Here is an 18,861-nt window from a genome sequence, read left to right as displayed (position 1 = left end):
ACAGTGCCACCTAGCTGCCCCTTCCCCACCAACTTTTTAAAAATTGAAATGATGCCTTTTTTATACTAATCTTTTACCTCTAAGTACCTTCCCACTCTCATCCCCAAAATGAATCTTCTCTTATAACAGGGAAAACCTGACTAACAAAGCAACCAAAACATAGGCACCATTCCTTATCTGTCAGCAAGCTTTGAGGCATTACTATATGCCAGGCACTATAAAGATTTATAGTCTACTACCTTTCTGCCAATAGGAAAAATTCATTTTCTCTAGAATCAAGATTATCCATTGCAATAATATATTTTAAGTACTGTAGTCATTTTGTATAATCTTTTGATTCTACTTTCCTCATTCTGTATCAATTCATATGTCTTCCCATCTTTCCCTAAATTGTTTGTGTGTTCTTTATTACTGTAATTCCATTCGTTACATTCATATGCCACCATATTTTCTTATATTTCTCCAGTTTTGATAGGCAACTTTTTTCAGTGCTGTATGAAAATGTTGGTTCTTTCAGTAACCTCTGTGAACCTTAATGAGATCAACTTATTTGAAATTGCTTTCCAAAACAGTTGGACCAATTCAGAGCTCTATCAACAATACATTCATTTATCTCCCTCCTAGCATTGACTTTTCTGTCTTTTGTTAATCTTTACCAACTTGATGGTTGTGAGGTGTGAAACCTCATAGTTGTTTTAGTTTAATTTTTCTTTAGTTATTTGGAGCATTTTTCTCATGGTTCTTATTTTCATTTCTTTTGAAAACTGGCCTCTTATCTGTTGGAAACCTTCCCAGCTTTTTGCGTATTTATGATGTCCAACAACCCTTTGTACCTAGAAAATTTCTTTCATTATACCCTATTCTATCCTGGTTAAGCTTATTTGTTCTCTGCTTAATCTTTCTGGTCACTACCATCCTCCATATGAGAACACAATAGTCTGGTAGATAATTTCTAAATATTCTTTCTTTTTCTTCCAGGATTAATTTAGTTTAATTGCAGATCACTAGTGGTCTTTGAAGTTTGCAATGTTACTCTTTAATTGTATTTTTAAGAAAAAAAAATTAATTAAATTTTAGTGTTATTAAATGTTACTATTGTTGAAAAAGCCAAATTACTAGGAATCATCCAACATAAGTTTTTTCCTTTAGGAAGAATTGAGGTTTTTAGTTGGTGAAATTACAGATAAATTGTAGGGTTTTTATTTTAAATGTCTGTTAATGTGATTGCATATTTTAGGGATTGGTTTCTCTCATAGAGCCATCGATTTTTCTGAATCATCACCCTCCCCTCTCAAACAGTTGCCGTATCTGCCTTTTGTAAAAGTTTTGTAGGACATCTCAGTGCCCTTTTTCATATTTCTTTTTGGTTTTAATTTTTTCCACATCATTAATAATGTTTCCTCTGTGTTTTAAAAAGCCCACATTTCTATATGGTTATGATCTCTTTCATGAAGAATATATAAAATGGGCTAATAGTGAAAATTTGTTAGTGACTCTCCTCCTATAAGTTGTTCTCAGGAGAACCTAAATAGGATCACATTTTCAACTAACATGCTCTTTTACCAATTTCTTTCTTTTTTTTTTTTTCCAGCAAGCAAGGACTTGGCACAAACTTCTTACTTCATGGCAACTAACAGGTTTTTATTTTCATTTGTTTGCCTATGTTGTGGGATGGGGTTTTTTGAGCTGGAGATAGCAGCATTCTAGGGACAGAAATGGATCAAAAGTTCAGTTTCTGAGGCTTGGGAAGCCTGGATCCAAGAATGTTTATCTTAGCATAGAAATAACTTGTCAAAAAATGTATGATATGCTTACTAATTTGTATTTTCTGACCCCTTTCCCATGGAGTGCCATGCATTTCCCTGGTGATTTATACTTTACAAAACAATACTACTGTGTAGCCTACTCAGCTGCCCTACCTCTTTGATAAAGGCTTTAAAAAAACCAGTAGCAGTTCTTTGTGAATTCTAGATTCACTGAGAACCATTTCTCTAAACAGCTTGCATTCCTGTTTGTACAGAGTTATCAGGACTTTCATAGATTATGTCACTTATCTGCTTTTTCCTCTAATCCATTGGCTGACAAAGGCAAAAAGACCGCCTCCCATTTACCATTCACATGCCCTGGCATGGAAGGTTTCATAATTTTGAAATAGGCCACAGAACATGAGAATTTAAGGACACTGTGTTAATTTAAGCAGAGTGAATTATTACATTTTTATTGGTTCCCTGTGATAATTTGCTGACAAATGTTTTCCTCACTGCTTTATTTGATTATTTTATTATATACAGGGCAAGCTCAGGTCAGCCAAAAGGAGTGTCTTATTTACTTTCCCAAAGGTCTAAACTTGTTTTCAGCTTAAGTAAAGCTCATTTTGACAACTGGATGCTTCCAAGGAATCCAGCCAAATGCTCTTTACTAGATTATAGTTTAGGCTTGCTCTAAAACAATAGAAAGGGATTATTTTATTCATGTTAGCATTGTCAATCAGTAGACACATTCTCAGAAAGACAGACTTGAAGTGGTTTAAGCAAAAAAGGGGGAATCTTCAAATCTTGCATGTAGGTGAATTGGTGGCAAGACCATTATGATTATTGAATCTGAGCATTTTTACCTGTTTTTCTTTCCCAATGTTTATTTAGCAGAAAATTTTGGGTTCAGGCTTGAGAGCTCATGGCTTTCTGTTTCTCTCCCTCCGATTGGTATCAGCCTGCACTTGACCACATTTAGCCTGCAGTATACACCTCCTGTGGTGGCTTGTGTCTGCATTCACCTGGCCTGTAAGTGGTCCAACTGGGAGATCCCAGTCTCCAGTGATGGGAAACACTGGTGGGAGTATGTGGATGTCACAGTAACCCTGGAGCTTCTTGATGGTGAGTTTTAGAGAAGGACCCCTAAAAATAATTTTCACTTGATTCTGTTACTGAGACTCATCCAAAAAATTGCTTTTACCTGTGGTTTCCTATACTGTAGTGTTTCTAGTCCTTATCAACATTTGAGGCTCAGTGGCCACAAATTTTACTCTAGGTTCCTTTCTTCTTGCTGTTGATGGTAATGATGATGTTAATGAAGTTGGTTGTAGCTGACATTTACATTTATAGTGACCTTTTATGGCTTATATAAATTTTTATTTGATCATTTCAAAAGTCCTATAATATAAATAGAAATGGGTGTTTTACAAAGCCTATGGTACACAGTGGATGGGTTTTTTTATGATACACAGTGGATAGGGTTCTTGCTTTGAGGACAGGGAGACTGACACAAACCATCTAGGTGACCTTGGCCAAATTCCTTAGCTGCTTAGTGTTTTAGGCAACTTTCTAGACTCTTAAGTTGCATTTGAATTGATTTTCTCCCATTGATGGAGTTTTTGTCCCAGATGAAATTACAAATCTGAGCTGTGGCCCTTTCTGTCCTCCAACCTTCTCCACCCCCCACCCACCCACCCCACCGCTTCCCCAACCCTTCTAATACATACATATATAAATTAGGAAACTAAGGCTAGGAGAAGTTGGTTACCTTTCACAAGGTCGTAGTGGTAGACCTAAGATTCTAACACAGATCTTAGCACAAATTTATTGTTCTTTTACACTTAACCATTACTTGTACACAGAGGAAGCTAGCCAAAAAATTGAAATCATTTTGCTTCAGTTATCTTCTTTATGAGTTTTTCAAGTGTTCTCTTTTGAATTTGCAGAACTGACTCATGAATTCCTACAGATCCTTGAGAAAACCCCTAACAGGCTCAAGCGCATTAGGAATTGGAGGGTAAGTGTTATTATGAGCCCGATGGACCAAAGCCATTTATTTTTTCTTGACTGGATTAGGTCACAGAAATTGAATGGGATACTAAGCTTGGAATTTCCCTTTTTATAGTTATGCAATTAGTTGTGCCTTGGCTCAGAAACCAGGGACAGTGGGCAGTGATAGGAGTTCTTAGGGATTGTGTAACTGAACTATTATGGGACAGTCATTCAGTAAACATTGATTTGAATGTTCATTCCGTGCAGAGTCCTGTATTAGGTGCCATGATGAAAAGAAACTGCTATCAGTCACTGAAGATTATTTTACTGAAGATTATTTTCTGTTAGAAACACTTTTGAAAATGGATGTTACCAAGGTTCAGTTTGTAGATTCCAATTTAACTTTGATTGTGTGTAAAAGGAAGAATTTTATTATTCGAGCAGAAAGTTTGACTTCATATTTCCTTATTTCTCACAAACTTGACATGTGAGTTCATTATTTTTGAAATCAGCTTGCCTTTCAGAGGTCTATATTTAGAAGTCACCTCATTGATTCCTCTGTCTTAAACAGTTTCATAGCCAGGTCAACCCAAAAATTTGAGGGAGGAAGTGTATCAGGCATAATAGGACAACTATTTACTTACTAGGCTTTATCTATTGTCTACACTTATTAAATCTCCCCCCTCCTACCTATTCAGACCTCACAGGTGCCCTTTCTACAGACAGCTGTTTATATTCAATTGAGTTGAATTTGTTGATGTTTTTTGATTTTCATTGAAATTTAAGTTAATATTTTTTATGTTATTACAAAGATTCCATTTCCCAGTATATTTTCATCTCCCTCTCTCTCATGGAGTCATTCCTTTTGACAGAATTAAAAAAGAAAGAAAAACCTGATTTTGTATCATCCAAGTTGACATTATATGCAAAATTCTTCCCATCATCCACACACCACAAATGGTAGTGCATTCTCCTATGTCCTCTTTGAGGTGGACTTGGTCGTTACAATGTCCCTGTTGTTCACTTTCATTTGTTTTTGTTTGACCCACTCGTTCAATTTTTATTGCATAGTGATCTGAGAAGGATGCATTTACTATTTCTGCCTTTCTACATTTGATTCTGAGGTTGTTGCACCTTAATACATGGTCAATTTTTGTGTATTTTCCATGTACAACTGAGAAAAAGGTATATTTCTTTCTACCCCCATTCAGTTTTCTCCAGATGTCTATCATATCTAACTTTTCTTATTTATTTTGTGGTTAGATATATCTAGTTCTGAAAGGTATGGTTAAGATCCCCCACTATTACAGTTTTGCTATATATTTCCTTTTGTAACTCATTTAACTTCACTAAGAATTTGGATGCTATACCACTCAGTGCATATGTTTAGTATTGATATTACTTCATTTTCTTTTAGCAAGGTGTAGTTTCCTTCCTTATCTCTTTTAATTAGATCTATTTTTGCTTTTTCTTTGTCTGAGCTAAGGATTGCTACCCCTGCTTTTTTTACTTCAACTGAAGCATAATATATTCTGCTCCAACCTTTTGCCTTTACTCTGTGATCTCTCTGCTTCAGATGTGTTTCTTGTAAACAACATATTGAAGGATTCTGATTTTTGATCCACTCTGCTATTTGCTTCCATTTTATGAGAGTTCATCCCATTCACATTCAGTTATTATTACCATTTCCCTCCATCCTATTTCCCTTTTTTTCCTATTTTCACCCTATTCTCACCAGCATTTTGCTTCTGACCCCTGCCTCCCCCAATCAGCCCTTCTCCCTTTTTCTCCCCTTCTTCTGCCCTCCTTTCTATCAGTGCCACCCCTTTTTCCCCTTTCCCTTAAAGTATAAGTTAAATTTCTTTATCCAAATGAGCATATATGTTATTCCCTCTTTGAACCAAATCTGATGAGAGTAAGGTTGAAACAATGCTTACCCTCTCCCTTCTTTCCCTCTATTGTAATAGGTTTTTTGTACCTCTTCATATGATGTGTCATTAACCCCATTCCACCTCCCCTTTCCTCTTCTCCCCATACACTATCTTTTTTCACCCCTTAATTTTCTTTATTATTATTATTTTGGGGGGGGGGTGAGTCAGCTGGGGTTAAGTGACTTGCCCAGAGTCACACAGCTAGTAAGTGTTAAGTGTTTGAGGCCGGATTTGAACTCAGGTCCTCCTGAATCCAGGGCCGGTGCTCTATGCACTGTGCTACCTAGCTGCCCCTTAATTTTCTTTATATCATCACATCAAAGACAATTTATATTTATACCTGTATGTATACTCCTCCTGTCTGCCCAAATAGAGATACAGTTCTCAAGAGTTATAAGTATTATCTCGTGTAGGGATGTAAACAGTTTAACCTTATTGAATAACTTTTTCCCTGTTTACCTTTTTATAGCAGAGTGGACTAAAAATCAGAATCCTTCATCTTGTATGTTAAAATCAAATTTTCTATTCAGTTCTGGTCTTTTCATCAGGAAACCTTGAAAGTCCCTGTTTCATTGAATGTCCATCTTTTCCCCTGAAAGAGAATATTCAGTTTTGCTGGGTGGTTGATTCTTGGTTGCAATCCAAGCTCCTTTGCCTTCCTGAATATCATATTCCAAGCCCTGCAGTCGTTTAATGTTGAAGCTGCCAGGTCCTGTGCAATCCTGACTGTGGCTCCATGATATTTAAATGGTTTCCTTTCTTGCTGCTTGCAGTATTTTCTTCGCCTGATAATTCTGGAATTTGGCTACAATAATTCCTTGGAGTTTTCCTTTTGGGGTCTCTTTCAGAAGGTGATCAGTGGATTCTTTAAATGATGATTTTATACTCTGATTGATTCTACAATATCAGGGCAGATCTTCTTGATAAATTTCTGGAATATGATGTCTAGTGTCTTTTTCTAATCGTGGCTTTCAGGTAGTCCAATAATTCTCAAATTCTCTCCTGGATCTATTTTCCAGATCAGTTGTCTTTCCAATGAGGTATTTTACATTTTTTTCATTCTGTTTGATTCCTGGTACATCATGGAGTTATTAACTTCCATCTGTCCCAATTGAATTTTTTAAGGCATTGTTTTCTTCAGTCAGTCTTTGTTTCCTTTTTCAAGCTGTTGATTTGTTGTGCTTCCTTTTCTAAGCTGTTGATTTTTTTTTTTCATAATTTTCTTGTGTTGCTTTCATTTCTCTCCCCATTTTTTCTTCTACCTCTTTCAGTTGATTTTTAAAATCTTTTTTGAGCTCTTCCAAAAAGGCTTTTTGGTTTTGAAACCAATTCATCTTCCTTCTTGAAGCATGTAGGCAATTTGAAAGTATTGTCCTCATCTGAGTTTGTTTTGCTCTTCCTTGTCGATACAGAAGCTCTTGATGGTAAGAGCCCTTTTCTGTTTCTTACTCATATTGTGACTATTTTTAAGTTGAGGTCTACTCCTGGGGCACAAGGGCCACTGTTTCAAGCTTCTTGTGCTGGGGGATAGGGGCCGGGTCACTGGCTTTCTACTCTGAGGCCTCTGTGGCTTGTGGATTCCTCCCTGCTTGCTCTCTGCACTTGCTCCCAGCGCTGGGATGGCCTGGTCCCGTTGTGCCTGTCCCATAGGTGGCCCTCCAGCTGGCAGCCTGCCCTCTCATCTGGTGCTGGCAGATCTCACAACTGGCCTGCTGCAGCCACCAGCTTGCTGAACCTGGCTCAAGGGGCTTCGGTTGCTCTGCTGTGGCCAAGAGCCTTCTGGTGACTTGCCCAGACCCCCTCTGTGCTACATTGTCCTGCACTGAGCTACATTGGGCTCCCCTTTTGCCCAAGTGAAACTGACCTTTCCTGAAGTCTTCTCAATTATATCAAGTTGGAAGATTGTCTCTCACTGTCTTTTTGTAGGTTCTGTAGTTTCAGAATCTGTTTAGAAACTTGATTTAATGTTTTTTGTTTTTTGGGGTTTTTTTTAAGTGAGGCAATTGGAGTGACTTGCCCAGGGTCACACAGCTAGTAAATGTCAAGTGTCTGAGGCCACATTTGAACTCAGGTACTTCTGACTCCAGGGCTGGTACTCTGTCCACTGTGCCACCTAGCTGCCCTGATTTAATGTTTTTTGAGGGAAATGAGGGAGAGCTCAGGCAACTTCCTGGCTTCTCTCCACCATCTGTTAGTTTTGTTGTTTTTGTTCTTTATGTTGAAATCACCGTGTATATTATTTTTCCTCATGATACTTATATAATTTTAATCAATTGATAAGCCTTCCCATACTTCTGTAGCAATTGGGGGGGGCGGGGCAATGAGGGTTAAGTGACTTGCCCAGGGTCACACAGCTAGTAAGTGTTATGTGTCTGAGGCTGGATTGGAACTCAGGTCCTCCTGAATTCAGGGCTGGTGCTCTATCCACTGCGCCACCTAGCTGTCCCATCCATTACTCTTTCCAATAGCTGAGCATCTACTTTTCCAATTCTTTGCTGCTACAAAAGTTGCTCTCTATAGATAGTTTGGTGTGTATTAAGCCCTTTTTATTATTGATCTTCTTGTTTGTGGATTCCAACTTTAGTAGAAAGGTTTTTCAGAACCTTATATTTGAATAGAAAGATGTTTACTTGTTTAATTCCTTGTCAAGTAGAAAATTTGACTTCAGATTTTAGTTTCTTTTATCATTGATTCCTAGAAGGTGGGATCTCTGGGTTAGAGGGTATGCATATTTTAGTCATTTTGTCAGTTCAATTCCAAATTTCCCAGGATGGCTGGACAAATTCATATCTTCAACAGTGTGTTAGTGTGCCTATTTTGTCACCTTTTGTCATCCTACCAGTTTGCTGTGAGGTGAATTCAGAGTTGTTTTGCTTTGCATTTCTCTTATTACAACATTTTGGGGAGCAGTCTTTCATTTGAGTGCTTTTTGTTTAGGCAAAAGTAAATTCATTTCTTGGTTGCCTTGATCACTGGCAAGTTTATGTGGTTTGACTTCTGACTTTAAAACCTTAATTTTGTTATTCAACAAGTATTTATTGAGCTGCTTTGTACAAATCACTCTAAGTGCTGAAATCTTAAAGTCACCTAGTATTGTATTGTTTTCAAAAGTACTTTCACAAATTACATTTGATCAGGAGGTAGGTAGCATAAATATCATTCCCATTTTCCAATGAGAAAACAGGCTTAGGTTAAGTGACTTATGTAGAGACACAGGCATTTAGAATTCAAATCCCTGGTTTCTCTTCTAGTGCTTTTTCTTTTCTTTTTTTAATCCCCTATTAGTGATAATAGCATAGGGAGTGGATTTACTCATTGGAGTCCTTTGTATACTTCCTTGTTACATCTTCCAAGTATGCAGCAGAGTCCTTAGATCTCCGACACTAAGGACACTAAGTCCATCAGACATCAGATTTCTTCAATGGGGAGGAAGCTCCTAGTGAGAAATTCCCTCTACCAATGCAGATTTGTCAGCTTTGAGACATGCCTTTGATGTGCCAGGAACTGTCCTGCCTGCTAAAGATACAAACTTAGAAAATGAAACAATCCTTTTACACCCAGGGGGCTTGCATTGTACTGAGGAAGTTAACATACATGGGTAAGTACATACAAAACAAATACAAAGTAGTTAAAAATGGAAGGGCTCTAGCAATTTCATCTTTAAAAATTAGTCTTTTCTAAGATCTAGGAATCAAGTGCCTTTGCCTAGGGTCATACAACCTGTGTCAGACTTGGAACCAAGGACTTAAATCCAAATCACATAATTGCCTTATTCTTATATGATGGACTTGTTTGGAATGAATATTTAACTGTTATCTGCTTAATTTCAGGCTTGCCAGGCTGCCAGGAAATCGAAATCAGGTGAACCAGGAGAAGATGACTCCCTTTCAGAGCAGGCAATCCTCAGCATGATCTCCAGGAGCTCTTCAGATATGAATATTGCAGGCTTAATGAGCATGTCAACTTCGAACACAACAAGCACCGTGCCTTCTCTCCCAGCCAAGGAGAAGTCCCCCAGTGATTTAAGCAGCATGGAGATGTTACAGGCTGACCACTGGCTGCCTTCACAGCACTCCCTCAAGCTGGAATCTACTCAGGGTCATCGGAATAATGAACATCTGGCACTTATGGGAGCTGACCATTCTTTGCAACAGGACCCAGCCACATTTGTTTCTCAGAAGCAGAGTAGCAAAAGTGCACCGGCCGCAAAGGTGTCTCTGAAGGAATACCGAGCTAAGCATGCTGAGGAATTGGCTGCTCAGAAGCGACAGCTAGAGAACATGGAGGCCAATGTGAAGTCACAGTATGCATATGCTGCCCAGAATCTCTTGGCTCAGCAAGAGAGCCACTCCTCCTCTGGCATTCTGAAAATTCCTATGGAAAGTTCTGAAAACCCAGACCGCCTTAGTCTGGAAAAGGCAGACAAAGCAGCCCTCAAAATGAGAATCCCCATGGTAGGGGGAGGAGATAAAACCCTTTCTGCAAAATCAGAGGAGATAAAAATGCGTATTAAAGTTCACACAGCAGCTGATAAACACAGCTCTGTGGATGAGTTTGGGGCAAAGGCCCGGGAACACAAGGAGAAGCACAAGGTCCACACAGCTAATCACCACCACCACCACCACAATCACCACTCACACAAACACTCCCACTCCCAGCTTCCAGTTGGTGCTGGGAACAAGCGACTGGGTGACTCAAAACATAGCAGCCAGTCAAGCATGCTGGCCCACAAAGCCTACAACTTGTCTGGCTCCTCTTCCTCCTCTAGTTCAGCCCGTAAAAGGCCCCTTCCTGAGGAGTCTGCAGGAATGTATGAGCACCCTGCCAAAATTGGCAAGACCTCTAAATCATCCTCTATGACTTTCTCCTTCCCCTCTCTCCCTGCAATGACACAGTTGCCTGGGCATAGCTCAGACACAAGCAGCCTCCCCTTCTCCCGAGCCCCTCATGTGAAATCGGACAAAGGCTCCACTGGAGCAAATGGACACAATGCAACCCAGACAATAGACTATCAGGACACTGTTAACATGCTCCACTCGCTGCTTAGTGCCCAGGGCATGCAGCCTACGCAGCCCTCTGCATATGAATTTGTTCACTCTTATGGCGAATACCTGAATCCAAGACCTAGTGGGGTCCCTTCCAGAGCAAGCAATTTAGACAAACCCCGACCACCTCCTTTACCATCAGAACCTCCTCCACCACTCCCACCCCTTCCTAAGTAAAGAAGAAAAGAGAAGCCCTTTTTTTTTTACTACTGAGTCTGGACTAAGAAAATTACTTTCCATATATGAAATTTTTGTCACCCTCCTTGGGCCAGGGAAGGGAGGGTGTAGAAGGTAGGATGTTGTTATATCCACTGCCTCAGAAATAACTATTTTATTATAGTTTTTACTGGTATTAGAGAAGTGAGAATTCCTTAAAGCTGTGAAGGATTGAAAACACTTCCTCTGTTTTTTGCTCCTGTGTCTCCTAGCTGGGTGGTTGGTGTTGGTGGTTATTTTCCCCTACCCAGCCCCCATATTTTCCTGTCAGGACTAAAACGTAACTTCTTTCAAACAAAAAGCAAAACTTGTGGAAATATTGGGTTTTTAATATATCAAAAAAGAGGAAGTATTTAAACGTCATAAAATCTTTTAAAAAGTAATTTAAAAATAAGTTATGTTAAGTTTTTTATATATACATATATATAATTGGGGAAGGGTTGTGAGTCTTGCTGGATTGATTTAAAACAGCATTGACTTGAGGGAGAGAAGTTGGGGGGTGGGGGAGCAGGGAGAAGGCTATTGGCCTAGGCCTGGAGGCCATGGACAGTTTGAAGTGTTGAGACCTTTTGGTTTTTGTGTGTGTATGTGTTCATTTTTTTCTTTTATTTGTATATTTTTTAAAATCATGTTTCACCTCACCTTAGCCTTCCTTTTTCTCATGCAGTTTTTACTATAGGGAGTATAGCGTGTCTCAGCTTTTTAACAGGAAGGAAAGAGACTGTATGTGGGTTTTGTTGAGTATTTTCCCCTTTGTATATGATGTAATTGGTGGTGGAATGTAAACTGTTAGATGTGGCAGCAGCTCTCTAAATTCCAGTCAAAGCCTTCTCAGCAGTTCTTTCATTGTCCTAACTTGCCCGGTTCTATTTAAAAACTTATTTTTATTTCCCCCCACCCCAATTTTAAGTCCTTGTGAAATAAAGAATAAAAGTTGCGTGGGGAGGGGGGGGATGGATGGAACAAGCTGGTCTTTTGTGCAGAAAAGCTCCCATATATGAACATTTTTATAGTTTCCTGTGGGAGCTGGAATATATCAGTACCATGTTCTGTGTAGCAAAATCCAGTACATATATATTGATCTGGGTACTGTCAGAGAAAACACTGGAGGATATTTTAAAAAATGGAATTGTGATTTGGAATTTAGAAAATTTATATTTTAAATTGTATTATGAATGTGAGATTGTTGAAAGGAAACAGTTTCTTCCCAGAATGTATGTTGAATGCCATTTGGGTGTGGTTACTTGGTTAAACCAGTATGTGCCATGGACATAGTCATACTTAGCCTATCCATCGATATGGGTCTTGCTCAGGGTCTCTGGTTCCAGGAACTTTGGTGGGAACTTGTCAGGAGAGTTAAAAAAAATTAAAAGGTGGTTAAAAAAAACATTTCCTACTGACCCTTAAATTCTATGCTTCAAAAGTGAACATATTTGGTGAAGAGGAAAATCTTACCATTTACAAGTAGCTGTTAACCTAAAGCCAATTCTGGCAAGTATCTTTCTAACCTCAAAATTTTTGCAGTGCTTAGTCACATAAAATTTTCATGCCTTGCTGGAGAGCTGGCTGACTAAAGGTGCAATGTAGATTTTCATTGTATCTTGAGAAATAGTCTTGGATTTTTAAATGTAGCATCCTTTCCACCAATATTCTTAAGGAAGAAGTGATTTTTTGTTTGTTTTAATTGAAGCAGGCAAGGGAGATTGGAATTACATGTATAACCCTACTGGAGAGGCTTACAGATCAAAGGAGTCCTGTTGGAAATCATTTGCATGGTCCAAATTTGGAGTCATTTGTGAAAGCTTGATGTGATAATGATTAAAAAATATGGAGGGAGAAATGTTGACCCAGTAGGTGAAATTTCCTAACTGAAAGAATTAGACTGAAGAAATTTATATGCAATTCGGATTTCTTGGGCTGTTTCTTTACTAAATTTTGCTTGCTCTGTGTTGTGTAAAATAAGGAACTCTGAGGACCGTAACTGGTAATGCTTCTCAACTTGAATGGCACTTGGTGGCTTTTTGATTTTGTTGTGTTTTCTGTGTGGTGCTAAGCTGTTGGTAAACCAACAATTCAATGATTACATACAGATACACAACTGTACACCATCTCTGGGAATTCGGATTGTGTTGTTTATGAGGGATTTTGCCCATTATTTGTTTAAAGTTTATTTGAGATTTGTTTTTGAGGGTTTGGGGAGGGTGTAGGAACTTGGAGAGAATGCTCTCCTTCTTAACCTTCCCAAAAGTATTTTATGCCCATCTAGTCAGCATCTGCAGCTTTGGTAAGTGGTGTTGATCACTGAATTAATTTTGCAAGTCAGTGTTTGTGCTAGGTCCTTTTCTTGTTTTTCACCAGACTTCCATGCTCAATGCCACATTAGAGGTACCTATTCACACCAGCCTGGTAGCACTACACCATGGTAATAGTATTGTGACTTCTTTGATAAGGACTAAACTGGGACAGCATCTAGGTAAGGCCGTAGACATATCCTTCTTTCTGCCTTAAATTGTATTATCTTGGCTGTGTACTAATTAGCTCACTGCTCATACAGGCCAATCTAGAGCTGTCTCTGGTTTTATAAGTATTAGTGCCTGCTGGATCCTGACTTCAGTGAGAGCTGCCTACAGCACTTGATTTGCAAATCTATGCAATAGTCCAAGTTCATCTCATGTGAACCACACCACATCCCCTGCATTCGTTGCCTTAACTCCTCCTCTGTCTCTTAACCCACAGAGTATGGACCAAGGCATTGTTGTTAGATCCAAAATTACTGGGATGTTTGACATTTTATTTACCCAAGCTTTTTAAAGATTATAAGTGAGTGAGATTTGAAGCATGGGTACACTAAATCTTCTGACTCTCAAAGTGATTCAATTTACTCCGTCTTGACAGAAGAAATTCTCCCACCAGATCTCAGTACTGCTATAATAGCAGCTACAAGGAAATACTCAGCTTAAAGCTACTTTGTGAACTAACATCCCAGGGGAAAGCTTTTTATGGTCTTTGGGTATAGAAGACACTTTGGAGATTTATTTTACTCTTCCCACTTAGGCATATCCATATGTTTTCTTTTGAGAACTCCTGCCAATGTCAATTACATAAAACTGTTTTTCTGTCAGGTGAGCTGGCATTGTTTTTATGGCTTCTGAATTTTAGTTTACATCTTTTTGATTTCGTATTCCTGGTTATCCAGTGCTGAAATCTGATCAGTAATGAAAAGGGCAGAAGCTTAATAATTAGTCTTCTATTGAAGACTGTAGATTAAGATAAAAATCATGGTAACATCTCTTATGGTGTCTAAGCTTTTTAACTAGCTTAGATTACAAATTCTTGACCCCTTTAACAACCCTTACTTCAGGACATGGAATTGGGGGAGGGGGCGTCCTTATCACCGTATAGTTAGATTTAAATGAAACAATGTTTTATCTCTCAGAAACTGATTCATCTTTATTTTTGCTGGCACTTTTAATATTTATGGTAGGAAAGGGAGACTCTTAGGGTGGGACACATGTTCTTCAGGGCATGGGGGAAATTTATGGTCTATGCAATCCATCAGTGGTGAGAAAGACACCCGCAATGGTTCCACTGGGCTGTCAGTGACTTTGATACCTCTTGAAATCTCATGCAATTGCTTTTAACACCAAGTTTTCAAATGTTTCGTCCTGATGTTAAGAAAATATGTTGCACCACACCATTGATTTTTATTTTGTCCTTGTGCCCCTCTATGGATCTGAATTTCAAACAAGCTTTGTACTGTAATTCTCCATAATGTATAGAGAGGCTTGGGGTGAGAGTTGGGGTAGTTTTTAAGTGAAAGAGTGAGTCCCTCCATTTTAATGTTTCTTAACTATTTAATATAAACTTGGAATTGGGGAGGGTAGGGAAAAGAGGGAAGGAATAAGAGAATAATGTTTACTAAAAAAACACCCAGTGTCCATTTCCTTTCCCTATGTGAGTGAGTTAACCATAGTTGACTGAAATGTCAGAAAAGACTGACTCAGGTTTTATATTGCCATGTTGAGCATGGAGAGGGATGCTTGACAGCATGTGAAAGCTATAAGGATTAATTGATGCCAGAGCAAATGCGTGCTTCTTGAGATATTTGGGTACTTTTTGGTGGAAAACTACAGAACTGACTGGTTAGTGATTGGAGTGTAATGGAATTGTTGGGGGAGAAGTGATAGTTTGTTTCATGTTCCAGACTAAAGACATCAACAGCCTAACACTAAGTTTCTGGATTTGAAACTTCCTTCCCAGATTCGTCCTGACTAAATACCCCCATATCAGACCAAAGAACACCAAAAAACAAAAATAGTACCCTCCACCCCACTCCCCCAACACTTTACTGAACTTTATCACTCAGGTACTACTTTGTGGTAAGATTTTTAATGTGTTTTCTTTATATAGTTCCCAAGAGCCCTTTCTGCATCATATGCATACTCTACTGCATCTGCCTATCAAGAGGTACATCACTTGGGATGTTATCCCTTGTATCTCTTCTGCTGGTATATGACAAGAATGACCATTACAGTAAGGGCTCTTTGTACAAAAAAAAATTTTTTTTAATTGTATGCATTTTATAGTCTGGCTATCAGTTGTTTGATAACTTGCTGTCAAGTATGTTTCTCTATTTGTATTTTACCCACCACATCAATAAATGCTAAAGGTAAAGGAATAATCGGATTGTGCTGTTTATGTGTGTGTCTAATTATTGATAAATATCACAATCTTTTTTGGGGGGAGGACGGGGCAATGAGGGTTAAATGACTGGCCCAGGGTCACACAGCTAGTGTCAAGTGTCTGAGGCTGGATTTGAACTCGGGTCCTCCTGAATCCAAGGCCGGTGCTTTATCCACTGTGCCACCTAGCTGCCCCAGTAAATAATCACAATCTTGACATGACTTCCCCTTTTTTTTCAGTTTCTGTATTTTTATATTCTTGTTCAGTTGTGTTCAACACTTACTGAGTTCTTTGGAGTGTCATTAACTTCTTTAGTTCATTTTACAGCTGAGGAAACTGAGGCAGACAGGGTTAAGTGACTTGCCCAGGGTCACACATCTACTAAGTATCTGAGACCATATTTGAACTAAGGAAGATGTGTCTTCTTGACTTTAGCCAGCCCCAGCACTCTATCCACTGCGCCACCTAACTTTACAGTATTTTTATATGCTGTCTATTATTGTGTAACATTCTCCAGTAAATCCTACTCTTATACTTTATCATGGTGTGATATGACTTTGGATTCTTGAAGACTGCCAAGGGAGTACAAAGCTGTTAGGTCTTCCCAACCAAAGTGGAATGGCTTAGAGTACAGACGGGGCAAAGTAAGTTTATAAGAAAGTTGGTCATTAGGTTATTAATTTTTTTGTCCATGACAATTAGTGAAGTCAGATGCTAAGAGGTGGGTGAAGGCATATACACACTGATGAAGTGATATAGATCCTTGAAGTATGTAATATCCTACAGGAATGTGCATTACAGAGCATACCTGGGATTTTGTAGCTAGTACTGATGATCTGTATAAACTTACACTGCATTGCCATTTATCTTTGAATGGTGTGAGAAACAGACTGAGTATTTGGGTAAATTCCTTTTGAAAATCCAAAGCATTAAATATCCAAATTCCATTGCAACAGATTTATTTATAGGCTCTATGGGTTATAACAGATAAAAGAAATGGTAAGCCCTTCAAGGAGGTTATAATCTATTATCATTAATCAAGGAGAATTTAAACTTCTATACTGGATAATCTATAAGAGTAGAAAGGTCAGGAGTCCTTGGCCCTGATGGATCAGTGGTAACCTGTGAAGGGGGAAGGGTGAGTAGAAAAATTTGCCATTGTGAATTGTTGCTGTAGTGGGAAGTAATGTCTTTTTTTTTTTTTGCAGGGCAATGAGGGTTAAGTGACTTGCCCAGGGTCATGCAGCTAGTAAGTGTCAAGTGTCTGGGGCCGAATTTGAACTCAGGTCCTCCTGAATCCAAGGCCAGTCAGTGCTCTATCCTTCTCTGCAATCTTAAAAGAGTTGACTGAAACATTAAGTGACTTAACCCATGGTCACCTTGAACTGGTCAGGGATAGGACTTAAATCCAGGTCTTCCTGGTTCAGAAGGGTGCTCCTAATTCACAACCTAACTTAAATTGTGACTTAATACATTTAGGAGTAGCTAGGGGGCACAGTGGATAATCAGCCCTAGAATTCAAATGTGACCTCAGACACTAGCTGTGTAACCCTGATTGCCTTCAAAAAAAACAAAACAAAAATTAAAAATAGATTTAAAGAAAACATTCCTGATAATATGCCAGATAAATTTGAAAGCATAAAAATAACGATGTCCTCTTTTGTATATCTGGCATCAAAGCAGTGAACTATAATTTGACTTTTCAAACTTCTAGTATTCTACTATACTCTAATCCCTTGCTCCTTTATTGTATTGTAATTCATGCCATACTAAACCGAAAACCTCTCATATTGATGAATGAAACTAAAGAAAGATGTTAGGCCAAACTGTCTCAAATTTGTTACCTCAACATGGCCCTCCTTATAAGCAAGAAAATAATTTTACTCCTCCCTAATAGATTCACTCCCCACAGTGGTGGTTCCCATGCCTCTTGGCAAAATTCCTACATCATCCGCCCTTCAAACCACACAGCTGAGAACCATATCTTACACTTAAAGAAAACAGTTATTGTTAATCATGAAATCCTTCTTTGCTTCCCTGTATCTCAAAATCCCTTGACATAATCTCCCATTCTCCTTTATTCCAGTCTCTGATGATCCGGCCCTTTTCACCAAGGTCAGCCCTTATTACACGTGTCCTTTATCCCATCTTCAATCTCCAGTAAATTACCCTTTCATATATTCCATTCATTCTTCAATCTTTCCTTTTCTACTGATGCTGGCTTCTCTGCTGCCTACAAACAAGCTCATCTCCAATCCTTTTTTTAAGAAAATAATAATAAGCCTCCCTATTCCCTTAATCTATCCTTTCTCTCTCCTCCCTTTCTCAGCCACACAAACACCTAGAAAAAGTTATTTGCAATGGTTGTTTCCATTTCTCTGGCTCACTCTTCAATCCTTTCCAATCTGGTTTTGGACCTGATCACCTAATATTACTCACTCTAAAGGTACTAATGATTTTTTAAATTGCTGAATCAGCCTTTTCTCAATCCTTCTCATTCCTGATTCTCTTCGGTATTTGATACTATTAACCACATTCTCCTGAGTTTTGGCAGCTGCTTTCTCTTGTTCTTTTACTTATCTGACCACTCTTCAGATACTTCTGCCAGTTCATCATATTCCTTCTACAATGGGTGTCCCACAAGATTCTTTCCTGGGGCCTTTACTCTCTTGGTAATCTCATTGGCTCCTGTGGGTTTAATTATCCTCCATACTGATGATTCCCATATCTATATATTAAGGATTAGTCTCTCCTGAGGTTCAGTTTCCCATCACCAGTTGCCTATTGGATATTTAAAACTAGGTAACTCATAGGCATCTCAAATTCAGCATATCCAAAAACAACTTTTTCCCCAAACCCATTCCTGTTCTAAACTTCCCTTATTCTTTTTGAGGGTGCCACCATCTTTCCAGTTTTATAACTTCTGTCCTCCTTGAATCCTCTTTCTCCCTCACACCCCACATATCCAAGCAGTCGCTAAATCCCCTTCATTTCTACCTCCACAGCATCTAACACAACTGTCTCCTCCAGTAACCACAACCCTAGTTCAGGCCTTTGTTACCTCCTTGTCTTGCAATAGTATCCATCCTCCACCCAGCCATCAAAGTGATTTTCTTTAAAGTGAAGTGCTGACCCACTCAACCAGTGGCTTCTTGTTACCTCTAGAATCAAATATTAACTGATGTTTAACATTTTTCATAGCTTAGCCCTAACCAACATATCCAGCCCTATTCCAAGTTATTT

General features: G+C 38.7%; 1 protein-coding gene across 3 annotated transcripts in view; it reads left to right on the top strand.

The window, feature by feature from the left end:
* The window catches only part of CCNT1 (cyclin T1), a 35,496-nt gene extending 19,890 nt beyond the window's left edge, over nucleotides 1-15,606 (top strand). The window contains exons 6-9 of one of the 3 annotated variants that reach the window (XM_043966302.1): nucleotides 1,592-1,637; nucleotides 2,710-2,873; nucleotides 3,698-3,768; nucleotides 9,505-15,606. In XM_043966302.1, the coding sequence (XP_043822237.1) occupies nucleotides 1,592-1,637; nucleotides 2,710-2,873; nucleotides 3,698-3,768; nucleotides 9,505-10,896 (1,673 nt within the window). In that variant the 3' untranslated portion in view covers nucleotides 10,897-15,606. Of the gene's footprint in view, nucleotides 1-1,591; nucleotides 1,638-2,642; nucleotides 2,874-3,697; nucleotides 3,769-9,504 lie in introns of those variants that run through there. The other 2 variants (XM_043966304.1, XM_043966303.1) reach the window with 2 other exon arrangements.
* Nucleotides 15,607-18,861: the final 3,255 nt, after the last annotated feature.

The sequence above is a fragment of the Dromiciops gliroides genome, chromosome 5, assembly GCF_019393635.1.
Source record: "Dromiciops gliroides isolate mDroGli1 chromosome 5, mDroGli1.pri, whole genome shotgun sequence".
Lineage (NCBI taxonomy): Eukaryota > Metazoa > Chordata > Mammalia > Microbiotheria > Microbiotheriidae > Dromiciops > Dromiciops gliroides.
This window is presented reverse-complemented; position numbering and strand designations above follow the sequence as displayed.